General features: G+C 42.9%; 2 protein-coding genes across 4 annotated transcripts in view; both read right to left on the bottom strand.

The window, feature by feature from the left end:
• The window catches only part of CLPTM1L (CLPTM1 like), a 38,519-nt gene extending 27,582 nt beyond the window's left edge, over positions 1 to 10,937 (bottom strand). Inside the window, exons 1-6 of the mRNA XM_068147459.1 lie at positions 10,658 to 10,937; positions 9,694 to 9,794; positions 6,165 to 6,354; positions 3,725 to 3,867; positions 1,753 to 1,831; positions 697 to 814 (exon numbers count right to left, since the gene is read on the bottom strand). Of these exons, the coding sequence (XP_068003560.1) occupies positions 697 to 814; positions 1,753 to 1,831; positions 3,725 to 3,867; positions 6,165 to 6,354; positions 9,694 to 9,794; positions 10,658 to 10,837 (811 nt within the window). The 5' untranslated portion in view covers positions 10,838 to 10,937. The remainder of the gene's footprint in view (positions 1 to 696; positions 815 to 1,752; positions 1,832 to 3,724; positions 3,868 to 6,164; positions 6,355 to 9,693; positions 9,795 to 10,657) is intronic.
• A 2,841-nt stretch (positions 10,938 to 13,778) lies between these two features.
• Positions 13,779 to 24,386, bottom strand: part of LPCAT1 (lysophosphatidylcholine acyltransferase 1) — a 75,395-nt gene continuing 64,787 nt past the window's right edge. For all 3 annotated transcript variants that reach the window (XM_068147463.1, XM_068147462.1, XM_068147461.1), the window contains one exon: positions 13,779 to 21,821. In XM_068147463.1, the coding sequence (XP_068003564.1) occupies positions 21,637 to 21,821 (185 nt within the window). In that variant the 3' untranslated portion in view covers positions 13,779 to 21,636. The remainder of the gene's footprint in view (positions 21,822 to 24,386) is intronic.

Raw genomic sequence — 24,386 nt, forward strand, 5'->3', positions numbered from 1 at the left:
AGAGGAAACTAAGTCAGCAAAGATAAACCTAAAGGGGCAAATTATTAAGGGTGATGATTAGACTTACAAAGGTGTGCATCAGTAAAAGTGTGGCTACACCATCACCAACAGAGAGCATATGAACCCCAGAGTCAAAGTGTGCACTTGCTTCACTACATATAAGTGAAACAGAATTTAAGTTTCATTCATGTTAAGCCTCAAGTTTATATAAATTATCTTAAAACTAGTAACTCATCCAAAGTGAGAGGACAGCCCATTCTGGAGTCTCAGAAGCAGTATGATCAGAACCCAGATTCCACCTTCACACTAAGCTTGAGTCCAAAGACCTTGCTGTGCCTCATCTGTATTTCACTGTAGGTGCATGTCTAGTCATCAGCTGTATAGACCTTATGTCAAAGGTTATGTAACACCAAATCTGTTCCATGGATGACAGGCAAGAATTCTTTCTATTTTGGCCTCTTGTACTATCCAAATAAAATTTATTTTAAAAGTGGTTAATCCACCTCTGTATTTTTGTCAACATTTTATTCTCACCTTTACCTTTGGCTAAAACATCTGATTTGTAGCATTAGACCTTTTCACCAGCTAACAAGAAAAAAAGAGTGCTGGAGTGTTGCCTGTGCACTTTGAAGGAAAATGTCAAGGGGTCAACCATTATTTTTCTGGCCTATGGTCACTGAAGATAAAAATACATACCAAACTGTTGCAGGGAGTACACAGCATCCTGCATGTGGATCCAGAATCGGAGTTTTCCAAGAGAGATTTTGTCATAGGACACTGTAAGAGGTAGTTCTGTTGTTGAATGATTTATAACCTGGATGTCAAAGAGAGAGTTTCATTTTTAATAACCAAAAAAAAAAGAAACTGAAACAAAAAAGTGCAAAGGACTGACATGTGTAGCTTGTAGGAAAGGAAGTGGGTGACTTCCTTCAAGAGAATAGTTGGGCAAAGCCCAAGTACAACCCCCACTCCCTTTTTTTTCTCCTTTTAGCTACAGTGGTAACTGAAGACTAGAATAAGTTAACCAGAAAGGTTACGGCATCTCCATCCTTGGACACCCAACTGGAGAAGGTATAAAGCAACTTGCTCTGAGCAGGAGTGCTGGACTAGGAACCTCCAGAAATGTTATCCAACCTCATCCTTCTGTAATTCAGTTATTGAGCTTCTAAGTCCTGAATTGGCTGACTACACAAAATCATTGCATGTACTGCAACATCAAGCTTTCAGGTGCTCAATCTACTCTAACAAGATAGGGAGCACCACTGAAAAATTTAACAAGTGAGTTTTTAGGAGGTAACAGCTACTGACTTATCTCAGAGTAGTCCTAGTATCAGCTGTCTTTCATGCTTGTTTCCCCAGAAGATAGCAGAAGCCGCTCTGGCATTCTGATACAGATTCTTCAGCTTTGGGAATCAAATTGCTCATTAGACTGTTCCCACAACAGTTGGTGTCACAGTGATGTCCTCATGCCCACTCAAAAGGTAGAAGCAACAGAATCCAAATACCTTTTGGTGGAACAGAAGGGAGTGCTTAGTAGCTACTTCTGCCATACTGGAGTCTCAAACCCCAGATCCACCTTCTGTAGCTACCACAGCTGACTACATCAAGTTAGACAGTCAGTGATAGAGTCCTTTTATGAATTTATGTTTTTTTCATTACAGTAAACAACCTATGACAAAATCTCAATTAAAACAACACTGAAGGTTACTGTTAAAACTGTTAACATGTAATTAAATGCACTGTATTACTCACCATCAAATCTTTCACTCTGTTGCTTAGCTGATCGATAAATAGGATTGGAAGGTAATGCACCGTCTTCCCCAGCTGAACCCTAGGATATTTAAACATGGATTTTATGACTGTTGTGATCTAAAAAGAAAACTACCTTATTCCCATTAGCACTCATTTATCACTTTCAGATCTACTCATGCAAACTAATTCCCAATACCTTTTCAGGCACATTTTCTTTTAACACACAGCAAGGAAGAAGTCACTAGCCCAGAGTGTTTAACTGAGAAACATCTGTATAAAAAGGTAAGCACGTTGAATTTCTCCTTTTATTTTGCTTTTAGTTTCCCATAAAAAGACAGAATAAGCAATAGTTTAAAAAAAGACAAATGAAATTGATTGTGACCATGCTGAAGCTGTTGCATGACCAAGGGTGGAAGAAATAAAAAGTTTGAGAAACATGCTGAAATTTACTACAATATAGTTGTATCCTTTGTCTCCAGTATCCCTCTCTAACTGCAGCAATGACAATTCTCCATGGTGTCCATCACCTCTCTACACCCCCAATGACATATATCAGGTCAGCAACTGCATGTGCTCCAGCTAGCATGGAACTGGACACGACGGCTGGTACACACATGGGAAGGCTAGATACCACTGGAGACAGTGCACAAGGAACAGAAAGCTCCTATGCCTTTTCAGTGTAGGCTCTTGATCAGATTGCTCTTCAACCTCAACAGCCTACATGAAACCAATATAAACTTCCCAGCCCTTCAGCCCTCTGCAATAGATCCTGGAATGTTACTCAGCAAATTATAACCCACAATCAGTTGCTTTGCCAGTATCCTTGAAAAGCATTTGGCCTAATGCAGCAAGAGCCAAGTTCTTTAGGTTCTTCATTAGAAAAGCAGTTATTTACATGGTATGTTCTAACTACAAGTCTACAGAACTAGCACAAGGGAGCTTTTTAAAGCCTGGAAGTTGAATTTTAGTTGTTGAGAAAGAGGTCTTTATGCATGCCAAGAAAGGCTGTATACTAAATATACAACGGACAACAGTAGTATAGAAAAGTACTAAAGTGAATTTAGATAGAGGTTTGTATTTCTACAACAAGAACCACAATTAAAGCTGCTGCTAGTGGAATTGCAGCAGGCTGTTTCACATCCAAAGTATCTCCTGTACAATGCAATGGCAAAACAACACTGATGCATATCCAAACACAAAGAGCAAAATTATCCTCATTCATCAACTCCAGTCCAACACCTTCTTGTTACTACCTTATGAGTTACTAATTCATCTGTTCTGGCTGGGAAGCTATCCCAGAACCCCAGTGTCTGCTGATTAAGCAACTACTTCTGGACTTAATGGGATACTTGTAGAGAAAGGCATCGACGTACAGCAGCACAAGCTAAGAGGGCACTACTTACATGGTTAACATAGTAAGCTCTTTCAGCAACTACGAACAAAAGGCACTATCTGCATTCAGTGGCCTAAAAACCCTATCCTTGGGTTTTTCTAGTATTTTCTTGAGAAAATGACACAGTGCAGGAACACACACTGTCAAAGCAAAACAAGGTCAAGCATAAAGGGAGGAAGAAGGTGTTGCAGATCACCTAGGCCTCTTCAGCACTTGCCGGTAATTATTTGCAGATGAAGGATAACTGGAAAGGTCAAGGGACAGTAATTGCTTTAAAGGCCAGAACTATGATTTGAGAACAAGAGGGTATGAAGTTTGCTGTAGCATTTTGCTTGCATCTTTGTAGTTCTGCTTTGTCTCACCATAACTCCATACAAAAAGCCCCATCCTAAACTCTGACCTACTCAGGAACAAGATACCACCAACAAGGTTTTCTAGTACATAGTACCTTGCCAACTGTAACCACTGAGATACAAAGCATCGATTCTTTCAAGTGCCAATTCAAACTGAGAGGATTTGTGAAGAAACATGCAGTAAGTTTATAATAGCACATCTAGCAAAATGAACTCCTCAACTTACATCTTTATGTAACGGTGAACGTCAGCAGGGAGGGATGAGCCATCAAACACAAAGTCTTCCACCATGACATTTAAGGTTAATCTTGACCTCCAGTGAGAGACAGGCCCATCTAGAGCACTGATCTGTTTTTCTGCTTCAATTTGCTTGAAAAAATACAGTTAACACAGACATTGCTATACAGTACAGCATTTTGAATAGGTTAATACTCTAACTCACAGAAACTATGGAGTCATTAACTAAATCATAGAAAAGAAGCCCAATAAGAAATGCTTCACCTTGATTTTAATCTGATCCAAGTGTTTTACTCAAATACAACTTGGACTGTCCTGATGACTTTAATGGGTTGTAAAGACCCATCAAATCTGTCAGTGAATAACCTGAGTGCCTTGTTCATCAAGAACAAACACTGTGCTGATTAATGTTAGTAACTTAGGAATGTGGCTGGTAGAAAAAGTCACTTTCAAATATAGACTGTAGAGCAATCTATTGGTACTTCAAAACAGTCAAAAGGATGTGGGTGACCAATCTTGTTCATTTTGGGGAGTAAAAAGATCAGGCCACTTAAACTTCTGAGCTTCCAAAGGCTGTGTGAAGCAGTGATGAAATCAAATACAGCTTTCAATAGATACCTGTCTCCAGGGCATTCTACTTGCTTTTCTTTGGATCAAAACCACCTTCTGACTCAAGTGTTGGGACTCTATCCTGAACTAATTTTTAACTACATTCTGACAGGATTTAGAAACAGCACTGCTACCCACAGACAGGAATATTTCAGATTACAAAGAACAACATTAAGCTCCACTTAAGATGAGGCACAACAGCCATCTATTCATGAACATTGCATTTTCCACACTCGAGTATTATTCTCTTAAACTGAACTGGAAAAGTTAGAACATTCAAAGGAAAATAAACAACTTGACATTGGTCACTCACTAATGTCAAAATAAAGTTAGCATCTCTGTTTTTATAAAAGAAAAGCACATTACTTCACATGAATCCAATTCACTATAGAAAGCAGCATTAGACTGTAACAGAACAATATTTCACAGTATCACCAAGGTTGGAAGAGACTTCAAAGATCATCAAGTCCAACCTGTCACCACAGACCTCATGACTAGACCATGGCACCAAGTGCCACGTCCAATCTCCTCTTGAACGCCTCCAGGGACAGTGACTCCACCACCTCCCTGGGCAGCACATTCCAATGACTAATGACTCTCTCAGTGAAGAACTTTCTCCTCACCTTGAGCCTAAACTTCCCCTGGTGCAGCTTGAGGCTATGTCCCCTTGTTCTGGTACTGGTTGTTAGAGAGAAGAGACCAACCCCTTCCTGGCTACAACCACCCTTCAGGTAGTTATAGAGAGCAATGAGGTCACCCCTGAGCCTTCTCCTCTCCAGGCTAAACAATCCCAGCTCCCTCAGCCTCTCCTCATAGGGCTGTGCTCAAGGCCTCTCCCCAGCCTCGTTGCCCTTCTCTGGACACATTCAAGTGTCTTCCTAAACTGAGGGGCCCAGAACTGGACACAGGACTCAAGGTGTGGCCTAACCAATGCAGAGTACAGGGGCACAATGACTTCCCTGCTCCTGCTGGCTACACTATTCCTAATGCAGGCCAGGATGCCATTGGCCTTCTTGGCCACCTGGGCACACTGCTGGCTCATGTTCAGCCAGCTGTCAATCAGCACCCCCAGGTGCCTCCCTGTTTGGGAGTTCTCCAGCCACTCCAACCCCAGCCTGTAGCTCTGCATGGGGTTGCTGTGGCCAAAGTGCAGCACCCAGCACTTGGATTTGTTGAACGACACCCTGTTGGACTCCACTCATCTGTCCAGTCGGTCGAGGTCCCTCTGCAGAGCCCTTCTGCCCTCTATCTGACCAACATCTGCTCCCAGCTTGGTGTCATCTGCAAATTTGCTGATGACTGACTCAATCCCCTCATCCAGATCATCAATGAAGATGTTAAAAAGGACGGGGCCCAGCACTGATCCCTGGGGGATGCCACTGCTGACTGGCTGCCAGCTGGATGTGGCACCATTCACCACCACTCTCTGGGCTCGGCCCTCCAGCCAGTTCCTAACCCAGCACAGAGTGTTGCGGTCCAAGCCACGAGCTGACAGCTTAGCCAGCAGTTTGCTGTGGAGGATGGTGTCAAAGGCAAATTTCCATCAAAAGCATTGAATCCTTAAAGAAGTAACAACTAACAAGTCTAGGGAAGTGTTATAATAGCAGCCAGTATTATAAAGTGCTCTACCTCTGCTGTGCTAAGCCCTCTACTATTCACACACAAGCCGATAATCAAGAAGAGGACGGTAAAAATGTTTTTCTAGTAGTATTAGGAGTGTAAAAATGCAAGCAAAAAAAAAAAAAACGCTAACACCAGAAAAGTCTATGAAAGAAATTACTTTTTTGCAGTTGTTATCTGTAAATGGAAAAAATACCTACCTGTGTGGCTGATTCCCCAGTGAGCAAATTAATCTCTTCGGGTTTAGGGACCATGTATGTGGTCAGTGGGCTTACTATATGCACCTGCTTACTGTCATGCCATGGCAAAATTCCAGCGTGATGAAGAAATACATACGCATATAACGTGCCATTATTTCGAGTTTTCTTTGGTACAGAGACATTCACTGTCCTAAAATACAAAAGAAATAAATTAAGACAGTGCAGCACACATTGAAATACATAGCTATTACATATAAGGACCACTGAAGATAGAATAGAATAGAATTAACCGGGTTGGAAGAGACCTTCGAGATCATCGAGTCCAACTTATCACCCAACACCATCTAATCAACTAAACCGTGGCACTAAGCACCCCATCCAGTCTCTTCCTAAACACCTCCAGTGATGGTGACTCCATCACCTCCACCACTTCCATTCCAACAACCAATCTCTCTGAAGAACTTCTTTCTAACATCCAGCCCAAACCTCCCCTGGTGCAGCTTGAGACTGTGTCCTCGTGTTCTGGTGCTGGTTGCCTGGGAGAAGAGACCAACCCCCTCCTGGCTACAGCCTCCCTTCAGGTAGTTGTCAACAGCAATAAGGTCTCCCCTGAGCCTTCTCTTCCCCAGACTAAACAACTCCAGCTCCCTCAGCCTCTCCTCATAGGGCTGTGCTCCAAACCCCTCCCCAGCTTTGTTGTCCTTCTCTGGACACATTCCAGCACCTCAACATCTTTCCTAAACTGAGGGGCCCATAACTGGACACAGGACTCAAGGTGTGGCCCAACCAGTGCTGAGTCCAGGGGCAGAATGACTTTCCTGCTCCTGCTGGCCACACTGTTCCTGATGCAGACCAGGATGCCATTGGCCTTCTTGGCCACCTGGGCACATTGCTGGCTCATGTTCAGCCTACTGTCTACCAGTACCCTCAGGTCCTTTTCTGCCTGGCCGCTCTCCAGCCACTCTGACCCCAGCCTGTAGCACTGCATGGGGTTGTTGTGGCCAACGTGCAGAACCTGGCACTTGGATGTGTTAAATCTCATGCTGCTGGATTCTGCCCATCTGTCCAGCCTGTCAAGGTCCCTCTGCCTCTCTACCCTGCAGCAGATCCACACCTGCCCCCAGCTTGGTGTCATCTGCAAACTTATTGATGATGGACTCAATCCCCTCATCCAGATCATCAATAAAGATATTAAAGAGCATGGGGCCCAACACTAGCAACTGGCTGCCAGCTGGATGTGGCAACATTCACCACCATGATAAAATGTATGAAAAGAAAAATCAAGTTTTGCCAAGTGCTTTGCATTAATAAAATATCTTCTCAGATATAACATGCCAAGCACAGAACTCTAGACTGGAGCCCCAAATTATGAAATCACTCCCCTTGTTTTAGCTGAGGAATCATTCTGCTTGCAATCTTGCATGATGCCTGCTCTACACCTGTGTGATGGGTTAATGCCCCCCATCCTGGAAGCAGGGGGAGGGGGGTGTTTGTGAGAGCACTGGCCTCCCTGCAGGGGATTTTCCCCTGGGAAACTAAATTAGTCTGTTCCACTCCCGCTCCCTGCCCAGCAAGGCTATAAAAAGGAGGATACTGCAGCCATTAGGTCTCCTGGGCCCTGCCTTTGCTTGGACAAGGAGTGCTGGTGGCTCCCTGCTCCTCTGCCATGTGGTCAGGCCTGATCCTTCTCCCTGCTACCTCCACAACTCTTCAAAGAGACTGGTTTTGTATTCTTATTTATTTCTCCCATCCATCCTTGTTCCTTACCCTTAGTGAACCCTACCTGTTATTGTTATATATATGTATATTTTCTTTTTCTTTAAAGAAAATTCTTTACCACTCTACTTCCAAGCCAACTCCAAATTATTTCTTGGTGGAAAGAGGAGGGGAGGAGTGGGGGAGGGATTCTCAGCCTTGCCCCCTATCTGAGCTCTTAAGTCCCAGTTAAGGCTCAAACCACCACAACCTGTAAATTTGCTCAGGTTATTTTTCTCTGAGTACTTTCAGTGGCCTTGCAGACAGTGCCAGTAAAATAATTCTTGCATTTTCAAGTCTGACAGAGATGATGTTTGATTGAACCTAAACTGCAGAGCAATGTGTTCTTTAATTACAGAGAATGTGGAATCTAGGAGACTCTTGACAAGAGAGTGGGGAATAAAATGACTATTTCAAACAAAAGTAAGGTAGCAAATATGAAGCACAAAACAAGTAGTTCTAATAGTTTTAATTGCAGAGAGGTATATTGTACAGCACTATCCTCAGATACTGAATGACACAATCTTAGCACCAATTTCTTCAGATTGGATGTTAGGAAGAAGTTCTTCCCCATGAGGGTGGTGAGACACTGGAATAGGCTGCCCAGGGAGGTGGCAGAAGCCCCATCCCTGGAGGTTTTTAAGGCCAGGCTGGATGTGGCTCTAAGCAATCTGATGTAGCATGAGGTCACTGTCCATGGTAGGGAGGTTAGAACTAGACGATCCTTGAGGTCCCTTCCAACCCTGACAACTCTATGACCCTGAAACCCCAAGCTTCTAGAAACTTTACTTCTACAATCATCAGCACTGAAACAGCTATAGAAAAGCATGTTGCTAAAATGCAAGAAAAGAGAGCACAGCTTTGACTTCCAGGTTCTGTTCCAGGTCTGAAGCTGTGACTATTAAGAATGTGATGTAGATAGCAGACAGGCTACACATGTTACTAGAAAAAAAGCCCCAAGCATTTCTGGGCATTCTGACTTATATTTTCACAATGAAAAGTAATTTATGCTATTACAAGTAATGCACACTTTTGTATACTATTTGCCTAGGTGGCTGAAAACAGTTCATGATGCAAACTAACCAATACCTAGGCTCAGCACATTCTACGTACACTACACCAAGTAAAGCCACTGAGAAACACAGAATCGACCAGGTTGGAAAAGACCTCAGAGATCATCAAGTCCAACCTATTACCTAATACCTAACACCTCCTGACAACTAAACCATGGCTTCAAGTGCCACATCCAATCCTTTTTTGAACACCTCCAGGGGCCGTGTAGAACAGAATCTGAAAATTGTGATAGGGCACAGAGGGCAGCATTCAAGCTTTGTACAATCTACACAAGAGAAACAAGCACTCTGTATTTACTAGTCTAGCCTTGTTTCTTTCAACTACGAGATGATTTTCAGTGCATGAAAAGTCTAAGAACCTGTTTCTCAGTTCCAGATGAACTTAGCAGACCACTTCAATGAATGTTTAATTCATCAACTATTTCGGGAACTTTTAGTTAAAGAAGAAAGTACTACTTTTATTAATGGCATTATTTTGTCCTCAACTCCAAGGCTGAACTCTGACTAATATCTTCCCTGCCTTAACATGGCATTAAAGTACATGTGAAGAGAATAGCTTGTTAGTGTACAAAACCAGCTTTAACAAAGATCGTAAGAACAACCCTCCCTTGTCCACACAGCCATCATGAACAGTCTTACTTTGTGTTTACTTCCATGCATGCAACTAGTTAGACTACATGCTCCAGAAGAACTATACCTACCTTTCAAATTTGGACTCAATATCAAAATCCTTCACGTTCAAAACCAGATCTATATTACTCTCAGCCCCAATGTTTGATCGCGTGGTAGTATACACGCTCAACTGAAATCAAAGCACAGCACAGAGAAATCAGAGTACAGAAATACTGAGGTCATGTGTCAGTATGCTTAGGGTTGTCTTCAGCTTCACTCAGTTTTTCAGTCACATGATGTTGAAATGTATATTGAAAAATAAAACCACGCACAAAAAAAAGAACACCGAACAAAAAGCCCACCCCAAAACCCAACCAACCAAAAAAACCCCAAAGGAAAAAGAAACAACAACTCAAACCAAACAACTAACACAGCTTTCAGCTAACTCTTCTCTCCTTTTCGGGGGCTGAAACACATTGTAACATAGTCACTAAGCAACGGGTTTTACAGGATGATCAAAACTTGAATCCACAGACTTCGACTAAGTTGAACCATGTCCCCAGCAGGGCTGCTCTGCGTTCGCTGTCTGTGCCAACCGATCAATGAAATCTAGAAATAAAGTACGTTTTAAACCCCAACCGTGCTTCATTCTCGCACGCTGCACAGGACAACGGGGCAGCCTGCACACAGCACTAGCAGCGCTGTTTTCTGTTCCTCCCACCCCGATATGCACAGTTTTACCGGCAGAACAAGGGAACGGCGCCTGGGGCAGCGGGTAGGCCAGGTGGGGACCGCAGCTGTCAGCCGAGTCAGCACGGCGCTTATACCAGCGCTGGGCCGCAGATGGAAAAGACAGGCCTGGGCCGGCACCACCGCTCCCTTCTCCACGCCGGGACTGAAGCCCGTGCGGTACCGACAAGCCCACTGCGCGGAAGGCCAACTGAGGGGTCAAGGGCCAAAGAGGGATCCGGCCGCTTCCCTCGGCAGCGGAGGCCGCTCTCGGCGCCAGCGCCACCGCGCACTTGCGGCCACTCGCCCGTTCCAACCGCTCACCTGCAACTTCGGCCTCCGCGCCAGGTAAGGCCAGACGCACCCCGCCGCGCCACTACCGGCTGCCGCCGCCGCGGGACAGGGCCGCGTATAGACGATGCCGTACATCACCCAGCAAGTGTGCGCTACGTACACGGCAAACACCCCCACCACCAGGCTGGTGAACGAGCTGCGGCTCAGCATGGCGCCGGCCGCCCCCCGCAGCCCCGCTCGAAATCAACCGGGCCACCCCGCCGCCACCGCCGCTCGCGCATCCCCTAACCGACAGCAGATCCGCCCCGCTCGTCACTTCCGGCGCGCGGAGGAAGCTCCTCCTCACCACCGGCTCTGGGCACGGCCTGGCCCGGGGCGGCCGCGTCACGGCGGCCGCGGGGCGGAGCTGGCGCGCGGCAGCACTGCTGGCTGCGCTCGGGCCGGGAGCATGGTGGATCCGGGGCGGGGTTCGCAGCAGCCTCTGCAGAGGGGCTTCGGGGGGGGGGGGGGGGGGGGGGGGGGGGCGGACGGGCGGACGCGGCCGTGAGCGCCCGCGACGGGGTGGGAGAGGCCGGCGCTGCGTTTTCAGCGGTTGCGGTGTTCTGGTTGGCAGCAATTCCGGCTGCAAAGCTACCCAGCAAACAAAGACTTGGTGGTGCGCGTTGACAGCCAGCCGAACGTGAGCCAGCAGTGTGCGCAGCTGGCCTGTAGCAGTGACGGTGGGGCCAGCGGGAGGAGGGAACTGATCATGCACCTGTAATCGGCACGAGTGAAGCCGCACTTCAAGAGTGCCAAGAGTGAGAGGTGCTGGACCCTGTCCTGAGATAGGCCATAAAGCTGGAGAAGGGTCTTAGGAGGAGCATCAAAGGGAACTCTGATGGGGGAGGCTGGGGGGATACCTTACTACTCTCTACAACTACCTGAAAAGCATCTGTAGTGAAGTGGGTGTTGGTTTCTACTCCCTAGTAACAAGTGGTAAGAGGAAATGGCTTAAAATTGCAGGAGGTTTAGATTGGGTATTAGGAGAGATTTCCTTACTGAAGGAGGGGTCAGGCATTGGCATAGACTGGCTCGGGAAGTGGAGTCACCATCCTTGGAGGTGTTCAAAAAAATGCATGGACATGGCATTTTGAGACATGGTTTAATGGTGGTGGCAGATTGACAGTAGTTGGCCTCACTGATCATAGAGGTCTTCTCCAACCAAAACGCCTCTCAAACCCCTGTATTTCATACCCTCAGCTGTCAGATGAACATATGCTGGTCTCCTACATACACACTGCCAGGAAGAACGTACATCATAGATGCGTTAGGGGTGGAAGGGACCGCAAGGATCATCTAGTTCCAACGCCCCTGCCATAGGCACAGACACACATGACACAGACTCATTCACAATTAATGATTTGTATCCTTTCCCTTACTGTAAGCCTTGCTTATATATAAAAAACCCAAACTATTAAAATAAAATGCAGAGAAAACTAAACTGTTTTTGTTTCATTTTTAATTTGGCTTCACGCTGAAAATTCCAATTTACAAGCCATTCATAAAGACAATGTCCAGCTGGGCAGAACGAGCCATATCTGTATACTGCACCTCAACACTTGCAGTGTATCATTTAGTTCCCTTTTAGTAAATCATCATATGACTTACATAGCTTAGTTCCAGCATCTACGTCATTTGGCTCAGTTCATCACATGCTATAGTCCATTTCACTCTGTCAGACAACAAGAAAAGAATACTCAAATTGAGGTATTTCCTGTAAGAACTGACTGATCACTGGTGTTCAGAGGTAATGTTAAATCATAGAGTTTTAAACATTGAAAAATGTACAAAACCAAGTTCATTTTTAAAAAATATCATCCTTAGTCTCCATGCATGCTAATAAAAAATAGAAAACCCAAATTTCTAGCACTGAGACTATGCTTTCATTCTGCAAATGCATTTCCACAATTGGCACCACAAGCTATGGTCATCTTGAGTGCACTGCTTGTTTCTGCTTTTCAGTTATGAAGTATAGCCAGTCCAGTGCAAAGGTAATAATCTATGTACACATACCGCAGGAGCTGTAGGAGGGAAATTTACAGCAGAAAAAACACATTCAGACTATTATTGCCCAGCAGCACTATAAATTATTACAGATTTACACTGCATATCCAAGGGCTACTATAATTAAAAGCTTGCAGCCAATATGCATCTATTTAAACACACAAGGTCTGCCTGAGCAGCCTTGAAGTCAACAGAAGTTGTACCACTGACGGAACAAATGCGTAACACCTTGCGAGTGAGCTCCTACAACACAGCTTTTCCTGCTTTGTCAGCACAGGTTTTCAACTACAAGCATCCTCTTCACGGCATCCCGCTTGCATTCAGCAGTGGTAGAATTCCAAAATTTAACCATTTAGAAGGTTAACTTTTTTTTTTGTTTGCACTGAAGTTCTTGAATGTGTTCAAAACCAGCTACATTTTTAATACATACATATAAATGATATCCTGAATGCAAGTGAAACAACAATTCAGTGTATCAAACCAAATTGTTTTGTAAACGATTTCACTGCTTGCTGATAATTTTATTCTTCCTAAAAAGATGAGTTAGTACCTGCAATAAAATTAGAAATACCTTCCACACCTGGAGAAATGCTGGGAAGTACAAAAAGGCTTTGGAAGTGGTCCCACTGAGCAGATGCCAAACACTTTTCAGCGCAATGCCTCAACGTTGAAGTTGTACAGCACATAATACAGCGTTAGCAGATGCTTTGTCCTGGTCTTCCTCCAGGACATAAAACCTATCACTTGTAAGGAAATTTCCTCCTGACAGCAATTTCTAATGTTACAGAGCTACATGGAGCCCTTATCACCCTTAGAGCAATTCAAGAAAGCATTATGAACAAGTCACCAAATGCAAACAGCCATACAGACAAGCAGCTGCAACCATTTTGCTTTTTGGCTAAGTATATACAGTTGCTAAGGAGAGATGTTTAACTTAAGGAATTCTGATCCACATATTTAAAAAACACAATTCCATTTTTAGATTTTACTGAAAAACTGCTCTCATAGTCAGGAAAGTGCAGAACTGGATAACTTAAACCTCCCTTCTGAAAGGTAAGAAATATTTTGCTTGAACTCCATTATAAAAGAAAACATAGGACAAAATATATACTTGGGGCATACAAGATCTTTACAAGTTTATTTCTTCAGCACTTAAAATACAAAACTGTCTTCATGCTGGATAGCGAATAAAAGACATGTATTTGGGGTTTCCCCATACACATTCCTAGACTTAGAAATAACTTCTTGTCACATTACTTAAATTTCCAGTACCATGGTAGGATGAAAAGTGTCTGAGCTTCAGCTTGCTTCAGTATCTATGAGTAGATTTTGCAATGGCATTTTGTATATGCTGCATTTGGAACTTGGAAGTAAACAGGCACACGCTGAAAGTGACACACTGAGTCAGAAGTCAATCCAATTTAAGGTTTCAGTGTACTAGATTTCTAAATATAATTCCTTACTGTTCACAGGAATAAGGAGGCTCTCATAAGCTCTTTCAGACCTGCTGTCACCTAGACACACCTGCAATCATCCAAGTATGTGAGAAGAAAAAGCAACCCTTTACCTAATGGCAGGCACAAGCTAAAGCGGTACACAGGCCCCTAGTTTTGGGAGGCATTACCAGAATGGGACCTTGATAGTCACTTGGTGCTTACAGCTCAGGGAGAAAAGTCCATGCCACTTAAGCCTAAGAGGCAGGGAGTTTTCCCTCAAGCTGCAAGACACCTATGAAGAACAGACAGCACAGGCAAGAGCTAGAGATACAGAAAACTGAATTCACTGGCTCAAGAGGCAGAAAACATCCTCCTTTACTGTGGGAAAAGGCCAGCTGCACAGTCAAAGCTTTGCTGCTGTGCCAGCCTTGATGGGCTTTCCTATTTGCTTGTTCAGGACCAGAAGTTCTGCCTGATTTTTCTCCAGCTGACTGTTTGGCCCAAGAACTGGCTCTCACAAATAACACCCCATTCATAGTATCAAAATATTGAAAAAGTCATCATAATTTTTCTCTTGCTTTTGACATTTTTTTATCAAAAGTGAAAATAAACACCAAAAAGAAACAACATTATATGGACAGAATGTTGTACAGCACCTTTTTTTGAGTTCCCCGAGTTAACTTCAAATAAGCTCTGATGTTCTTATGGCCCTGTGCAATTCCCCTCACAATAAACAGCATGACAGCTATGTTGTTGAAAAAAAATACAACAAAAAAAGCCCAAAGAAGTTAATTCATGGGAATAATTTACACAGGTGTAATCTGTGCTGAGGTGAGTCTGCTACTTCCATTCCCAGAGACTGACCCCTGGAAAACTGCAAGTATGTCTTTAAGGGTTGCAGATGGCCTCCTGAAGCTGGCCTGCACAGGAGTACCCTGTTATGCCACTTTGCTGAAGAAAAACAACAGATAAGCAGCTGCTGCTATCACACATCTAGAAAAATTATTTTGCTTAATGAACTTGACAGAGAGTCTACACAGGAGTGTCTGCTGATAACGTTTCACAAACACAAACCCTTCGTTTCTATAAGCCTCTTAAGTCCTCTGCCCTCTTGGCACTGCCCACTTTGGTTTAATCCCATTACACATGATAAAGCACGTCATACAATCTGGGGAGAAGCAGCTGTTTTCTACAAAACAAATCACTCCCCCACTTCTCAAAGTCAAAAAAATTATCATCTTGAAATGAAGAGAAAGAAACTGCCCTAATTTGATCACAATGAGATGCAAGAAATATTCACAGGCAGAAGTCCAGGCATGTCTAATAGACAATCTGTTTGTTGCTGCATTCTCTCAGTAGTTTTACCTAAATAGTATTCAAGTTATGCATGTTTTGATCATAATGTGTTGGTATATATTCTGTCTTAGCTATAGCACAGAATGATTGTGTTTGTTCCTCTGAAGTGGTGCTGGAGCATTTTACCTTTAAGGTCTTACAAGGTTCCTGTCACAGTCTTAATACTTTTTTCCATTCTTCAAAGAGAAAGTCTGGGAGAGCAGATGAAACCTCGCTGCCTGCACTGCCAGCGACCTGGACATTACCTGGATACATAATGCTGCAGTACCTTAAAGAAGTCATTCTTTGACTGAAGAACAGCTAGTTTAATTTCCACCCAGTCAGGACTGCAAAAATACCTGAATGACAATCAGTCTTCCTGCTCAACTGTGAAACAGATTTTGGAGTTTTGCTGGACTGATTTAATTAAAGAATAATTATCAATGACTGATGACAAATCTTACTTTTCCCTTCAAACATGTTAGGCCTACTCTACTTTTAGGCTGGATGTTAGGAAGAACTTCTTCCCAGAAAGAGTGATTGGCCATTGGAATGTGCTGCCCAGGGAGGTGGTGGAGTCACCATCACTGGACGTGTTTAGGAAGAGACTGGATGGGGTGCTTGGTGTCATGGTTTAGTTGATTAGATGGTGTTGGGTGATAGGTTGGACTCAATGATCTCAAAGGTCTCTTCCAACCTGGTTAATTCAATTCTATTCTTTTCTGGGCAGGTTCCAGCCATATTAATTAGGTAATTTAAGTTTTCTAAATTAGCTGAAGTTCATATACCTAAAAGGTAACAAACCACCTGAAGTGCTTGGTTTGCAGGGAACTTCTGTGCTTGAATATGATTCAAGGAGCCAAGCCTAAGTTTTGCTAAGGTAAAACTCTTGGCCAACATAGTTCTCATTTCTTAAATCTAGAACTCATGAAAATGCTACTAACAAATTTTCCCAAACCAACCAAACAAACCCCAAACCAACCCAAAATCCCTAAACAAACAAAACCCAAACCAAGCCCCCAAACAAACAAGAAACCCAAAGCCCCCAAACAAAACACCAACACTCCCACACACACACCCTTCACATTAAACAGAATGCAACCTTTCAGAGAGTCTTGTGACCAGCATTCTGACCTAAAGGGAAATTCATCTAAATTGCTCAGGTTTTTAAAATCAAGGTTCTTTTTCTCTCTATTCTAGTTCAGTCCCATAATACACACAAAGCTGTGCCTACAGTGGTACAGTACGTGGTGCTCAAGTTCTGCAGCCTGTATTCTTTACATTTGGATTTTTCTGTTGATCTTTAAATGGGAACACCATTTCTCAAGGAGCTAAGAGGAGATTGTGACTGACACAGCTAACAAAAAGCTGTACTTATTGCATGGCAAAATAAAAGCAGGAAGAATACTTTAATGACAATACCAAAGACAGCCTTGTAAGAGGACTAATCAATTAATTAAGAGACATCTGCTTTAGGAAAACTTGTCAAACTATGCAAGAGTCAGAATGCAACAATCCCTTTGCCATAAAAATGCCTCCCTCATTTTTATTAAAAAATAATAAATCCAACTAGCCCAATGCTTAAACTAGCTCACAGTTTGCATGAATATATTAATAAATAGACATGGACAAAACTATTTACTGCCAGCAGCTTTGCCACTGAGGAGCTGTATCACTTCCATACTGCACACATCTCCTTTCCAACCCTTGCAAAATAAGGATTTATACCTTCCAAGTGGGATTAGCAAACACAAACAGAAGTCTTTAACCACAGTAAGATTTTTCTAGCTGCAACAAAAGTTTGGTGAAGGGGAAGGAAAGCTTTCAACTTCCACCCTACCGTTGCAGCAAGCCACTGACACTTGACTGCCTGTCACAACCCAGCGGTTGCACAGTTGGGTGCCTCTTAAAAAGGGTACTTATGCAGAACTACTAAAACCTTTTAGAGATAGAGGTCAGCACAGGACTTGTAATGAACACTGCTGCAGTAATGCAAGGCGGTAGAGGTCTCAGCCCTCTGTAAAGTTTGAGTCTGCCTCCCCACTATAATGTGGCTTTTTTGTCATTGCAAGGCAGTCTAATATTAAAGCCTTATATTCTACCCATGCTAAAAATCACCTGATTATATTCATCTCAGCTTTTGTGACATTAGGTGTGATATAACAGTGCTTCTGTGCAGAACTTCAACCTATCATTCATCCTATTATGTCTCTACCTTGTTCAACAATCTGACAGTAAAAAACATTGCAATTAATTCCAAAAAATGTAAGTGCTGTTTTGTAGTTTGGTTTGTTTGTTTTTAGAGGTTGCTTTCATTAAGCTCACCAAGCAAACAGTGTGCTGGTTCATGGGTCTTCCTCAGCAGTGGCTCTGAACCAAACTCACCGATGTATGTGACTTTCACAGAATTAACCAGGTTGGAAAAGACCTCAGAGATCATCAAGTCCAACCTATTACCTAATACTTAACACCTCATGACAACCAAACCATGGCTCCAAGTATCACATCCAATCTTTTTTGAACACCTCCAGGGACAGTGAGTCCACCACCTCCCTGGGCAGCACATTCCAATGGCTAACAACTCTTTCTGTGAAGAACTTTCTCACCTTGAGCCTAAACTTCCCCTGGCACAGCTTGAGACTGTGTCCTCTTGTTCTGGTGCAGGTTACCTGAGAGACCAACCCACACTTGTCTACAACCTCCTTTCAGGTAGACGTAGAGAGCAATAAGGTCTCCCCTGAGCCTCCTCCAGGCTAAACAACCCCAGCTCCCTCAGCCTCTCCTCATAGAGCTTGTGCTCAAGGCCTCTCACCAGCCTCGTTGCTCTTCTCTGGACACGTTCAAGTCTCTCAATATCCTTCTTAAATTGAGGGGCCCAGAACTGGATACAGTACTCAAGGTGTGGCCTAACCAGTGCTGAGAGCAGGAGCAGAAAAGCCCTTCTGCCCCTGCAGGCCACACTATTTATGATGCAGGCCAGGATGCCATTGGCCTTCTTGGTCACCTGGGCACGCTGCTGGCTCATGTCCAGCTGGCTGTCAATCAGCACCCCCACGTCCCTTTCTGCCTGGCTGCTCTCCAGCCACTCCAAACCCAGCCTGTAGCACTGCATGGGGTTGTTGTGACCAAAGTGCAGCACCCGGCACTTTTACTTGTTTAGTGTCATCATGTTGGACTCTGCCCATCCGTCCAGCCTGTCAAGGTCCCTCTGCAGAGTTCTCCTACCCTCTAACAAATCGACACCTGCCCCCAGCTTACTAATGGTGGACTCTGTCTCCTCATCCAGATCATCAGTAGAGATATTAAGCTAACTGCTTCACACACACTGTGGTATCTATTTAAGGGCCTATCTACTACAGGCTTGCACTTCAACCCAAACATTATGCAACGCTTAGTTGCACACAAGTGCAGCTCTTGTACTCATCACAATTAAAAACCCTCTCCCTCACCAAAACGAATATGAAGCTAAATGTACCCTTTGGTTTTCAGAACACTGATCCCTGGGTTACACAAACCACAGAAGCTATTAGGCACATTCATAGTTAGCCAGCCACAGCTTTCTTTGCACTTCCACAGATGTGGACAGAGCATCTCTTCCTCTGGAGCTTCTCTCACCTCAAGTTGCCCATGGGGATACTAAGCTTACCTTTTTGTCTTTTCACACATATTTCTCTGGGAACTCTATCTCATCCCTGCACTGAAAAGTTCCAAAACTCACAAATAAAGCAAATGCTAACTGCTTTACACAGATAGTTTTAGTCACATGCCAAAAAAAAAAAATCTTGCTGGAAAGATGTGATCACCCAGACTACGCTTCATGTACCTTCCCTTACTTACCAACTACAATACATACTGCATAGTCACAGCAAGCAGACTTCAGGGCTTACCCCTGTGACCATGGGGCATGTCCAACAAATCCAAGTGTCTCCATCTTAGCTGTCCTATTTTCAAAACCTCCAGTGATGTGAGGTTCCTTCGACCAATCTGGAATAGTTCATTTTTCCTAGCTTAACTGAGGGTATTTTAAGGAAATTTTCCTAGTGCTGAACTTGCCAATAAATTGAACAGTCTGTGTCTGCCATCAGCATGGAGAAAAGTTTGTTTCTACCATCTCTATAGCAACTTTTTCCACATTTGAAGACTGTTTTCACATCTTCCTTGGATTAAAGAATACTTTTTATCTCTTTTTGGAGTACCTTCTGTTCTCCAGACTCTATCCAGCTACTCCCCATTTTTCTCAGGTGCCTCGCCACAAGTAAGGACTAACCATACAGAAATACCACTACACTCCTCACAGGCTACACTGTTGATGTGTCCTACTGTAACAAGTATATTTTCTGCAACAAGTGAACAGTGCTCAGCTTGTTCTACTTTATACCATTACTGCCCCAAGATGCTTTATGCAGTAATAGCCACTCCCTCCTCTGTTAGTGCAGCTGACTATTTCTACCTAAGTTTAGCTCCTCACATTCCTTAGGATTTGAAAAAACTTTCTCTTATTTTTCATCATCAGTTTCAACTCAAGTCTTCTCTGCCTGTCTGCTGCAGCCCTGTCAGCTTGACATGCATTACCTAGATAAACAAAAATAACTTAATTACCACCAGAGGAGGACCTACCTCCACAGAAATGTTTTGATGTTTTTTTCCTCCTCCCATGGCTTTTCTGTTAGAGCCACTTCCAGTTTGGAGACTTGCCACACAGAGGGATTTCTGAGGACACATTCCAATACCCTAATGAGCTTTCAAACATCTCCTGCTATTTAAAAATTAGTAATAAAAGCATTTGGTACAAATGGATTTCCTTCTGCTATTTTTTTTTTTTTTCCTTTCAACTCTCAACAGTTTTCCAATTACAGAATCATCATATTTTAGTGCAGCCCTAAAAGAAATGTCTATGCCTAACTTTGTACAGCATATTTTTATTTCTTTGTAACAGAGTTGCCTTCGGAATTATCTTGTGACAGGGTCATCATATCCTTCCTAATCATTGAGGCTTGTTTCACATTTCCCAGTCAGTCAAGTCCTGCAGTTTTATAATAATCTAAGTTTTTCCTAGGGACCTCTGCTGGTCATTAAGGCATTTAGCTTTACAGAAGCAAAGATAATGTTATCAATACTGGGTGCTGGGTTTTGTTGTTGTCTGTGGTGTTTGTGTTTTGGTTTTGTTTTTTTTTAATTGCTCTAAAGTATTTTAGGCTTCATATACGTTATATGCAGCATGTGTTATGTTGCTTTAGAGATTTAACTATCAATTCTTCAGGACGTTCTGGCTTGGCCTCTGAAACAACTCCAGCCTTTTCAAGCTTGTGCTCATACAAAGCCTTCATAATGTGTTTCAGGCTAAGTTATCTGTATATACAGGCTTGCTAAAAAAGAAACCTGTGAGTCCTGATAAATGTAGATTACATACAATTGTGTAAACCTCTCCCATTTAAATGCTGAATGGGCATACTATATGAGAAAAGAACAAACAGTTTTGTCATGTATTTGCAAACAGTATCTGGCATGTTGGTTTGGAACGAAAAAAAAAGTTTAATTGTATCCAGAAGATTACAGTAGAAAAGTGTTGGGGGGGAAGGATAAGGAGCCTTTCTTTTCATTCTACCATTCTACTGAAAGGAAAAAATGTTCTCATTCAAAAATAAAAAGTAATCTTTAGCAAGCTTTTGCAATGTTGTTTCCAAACTGTTCAATGAAACCAAAAGGAAGGGCCAAAACATGCTTGCCTTACTCAAGAATATTCCCACTGGTATCAACAAGACTGACTATGCAAATATGGACAGCAAAGTTTGGCCCCAAATAAACTTCCCCATAACTAGGGAAAACACTAGTCACCAAAGTGCACTTAACACCATAGTAGCTACAGTTTCTTTATACATGCACAGTTTGTGCGACACTTTGTACATGAAACTAGCCAATGGAATATAAATAAGTGTGCCGCTTCCTTTTAAATATGAATATTAATCATGAAGCACATTCACATTGTTGCCTTTCAAAGACCTTTTTGGAAAAAAAAAATAAAATCTTCCCCAAAGTAACCTGGAACATGTTGTTAAATACAGCACACGAGAATGGTATTAATGTAGAAGAACTTTCACACACAAAACTGGTATTTGCTGTAGAGCTGGAGTGACTTATGAAAATCCCAAGAAAAGACAATCCTCTCACCAGGAGAGGAAGGTAATGGTTGTAGTGTTAATTCAGTTTCTTCTGCAGAGGCTTCTTTTTATCTTCAGCATTTTCAGGGCTGAAGTCAGTACAGATACCATTAGGAGCAGAAAGAGGTGAAGTCTCCAAGCTACTCTCAGCTCCCATCTGATCAGCATAGAGATAGTCTTCTGCAAAGTGTGGGTACAATTCGGCAAATCTGTAGAACTCATCTAAAAAAAAATAAAGTGTTGTTACATTGAATTAGCTGTTTGAAACAGAAGGACACTACATTTGAATACTTAGACACATCTATTACATGATCACTTTGGAGATGAATAGATAACATACTGTTATCCCCATAACCTGTTTTAGCTTCTCAGCAGTTTACCACATCCTCCAGAGCTGAGATGCCACCAAGAGTAATCTAAGCCCTTTTTAAAACTCTTCAGACCAGAGCTTAGCTTGTGTGGTGAAATAGTAAACAGTCTCAGGTTTGCATTAAAATGCATGAGGAACACCACATACCCTGACATAGCATCTCACTATTCACCGGGGAAAGGGCACAAGCCCTCCAGCTGAGCAACAATGAACAGCGAGAGTAGTCATTTCTTGAAGTCTGGGAAGTCTTTTGCAAACATGCCATTCAATGCTTTGCACTCATAATTAATTTCAATCTAACAGTCACTGTCACTGCTGACTTCTGCTTTCAAGATTTCAGCATTTAAAAGCCCTAGTATTTCAGAGAATAATATTGTGGTAAGAGAATTAATTTGTAACATTTTGGGGGGGAAAGAAAAAAAGAGATTTTTATGTGAGATATTAATAAGACTACAACAAGAAAGGTTAGTGGTTGGGGGAGCAAGGAATCCTTAACATCAAGAAGTAACATACTGTGTTTAAAAAAACATAAATATCAGCCATTGAAGTTCTGTCACAATTTGCCCACATGACTGTTTCTTCAGATCTTATCTGAACACAAGATACCCAAGACATAAGGTGCTATTCTTATAACGTAAATTGACACTGGAAAAACCTGGATGTGAGCATTATCACTAACTCAGTCACCTACCACGTATCTCACACAGCCCACTCAAATTCACTGTCACATCCCAGAAAAGCTCATAATCAGACAATGCTGTAAGCTTCTTGCAGTGCAGCACAGATCACATCTGAAGTACCCTTTCAAAAGTAGCGATGTCTTGTTACTCCTGGTACAGATGGAATGATGTGAAAGAAGGGCACTACAACAGCTTTCCCTCTGCTACCCTTCCCTGGGATCATGTGCTTGTCTCACTACTGCAAAGGGCAAGGGACTGTCATTTGGCTCCCAGGGGCATGGAAGTTGCAGTCAGCCCTGCCTCTGAACTGTTGCAAAGGGATAGGTGGGGAGAAGGCAATAAACACAACTTCATCCTTTCACAAACAAAATACAGGATTCTTTATCCTTGGTTTACATGGACTTAGTTTACATGGACCCTGGATGATGTTCAGCTCACGAAAACCAACGCTATCATCTACACTGAAAAACCTTCACGGTACAACAGGTTGATTGATCATACAAATTATAAAGTCTTCAGGTAAAAAAAATACCCAAACTACCTTAAATCTTTCAAACCACACAACTTTTTCTTTTGCTAACATTCAAGTTCAACTTTTATTTAAAAGAATGTGATGCATCTGACATTTTTCCACAAGGAAATATAGGACATTATTTTATATTTAAGATAGAACAGAATAAACCAGGTTGGAAGAGACATTCAAGATCATTGCATCAAACCTATCAACCAATCCAACCCACCTAATCAACTAAACCATGGCACCAAGCACCCTATCAAGTCTCCTGAACACCTCCAATGATGGTGACTCCACCACCTCCCCAGGCAGCCCATTCCAATGGGCAATCACTCTGTGTAGAACTTCCTCCTAACCTCCAGCCTAAACCTCCCCTGGCGCAGCCTGAGACTATGTCCTCTTGTTGTGGTGCTGGCAGCCTGGGAGAAGAGACCAACACCCACCTGTCTACAACCTCCCTTCAGGTAGTTGTAGAGAGCAGTAAAGTCACCCCTGAATCTCCTCTTCTCCAGGCTAAGCAACCCCAGCTCCCTCAGCCTCTCCTCATAGGGCTTGTATTCCAAACCCCTCACCAACTTTGTTGCCCTTCTCTGGACACATTCCCGCAAGTCAACATCCAGCAGTAGCAGTTGCAATAACACATTTGAAATGCTTGAGTGCAAGCTGATTCACCAGAAATAAAACAGCTAAGCACATCCAGTGAACCAAACCGAGTACGTTATTTTTCTGCTGCTAACAAGGAGAGAGCAATCAGCTGTCAGCCTTAAGTGGCTCTGGCCTGCAGCAGGAACACGAAAGTATTCTGTTTTTTCAAATGGCCACTTTAATATCATCCCAAATATCTGCTGCTACTTGTAACAACACAAAAACTGTGCACATCATAATGACTGTGAAATGCCAGCTTTTCTGGGGAAAGCTCATTCTGATAGCTAGCCTAAGGTAAGACAAGTATAAAAATTTCAGCCAACAGTACCAAACCCTTACAATCCCATTAGGCAGAATTCTTTAATGTACAGTAAAGGCTGAATATTTACTGCAAATGCCAGTCTAAGAAATTCTTTTAAAAAGCTGCTGTTATCTTTTCAGAAAAGAAACTCAGCAAATCCCTTAAAGCAGCTGTTGATCCCACAAGTACAAGTCTATCTCCACATCGGCATCCTGATAATGCCACCAGGATACCTCAATGTTCATAGAACTGTAGAATCAACAAGGTTGGAAAAGAA

The sequence above is a fragment of the Melanerpes formicivorus genome, unplaced genomic scaffold, assembly GCF_026170545.1.
Source record: "Melanerpes formicivorus ecotype bairdi unplaced genomic scaffold, bMelFor1.0.p_v2 SCAF_15, whole genome shotgun sequence".
NCBI lineage: Eukaryota > Metazoa > Chordata > Aves > Piciformes > Picidae > Melanerpes > Melanerpes formicivorus.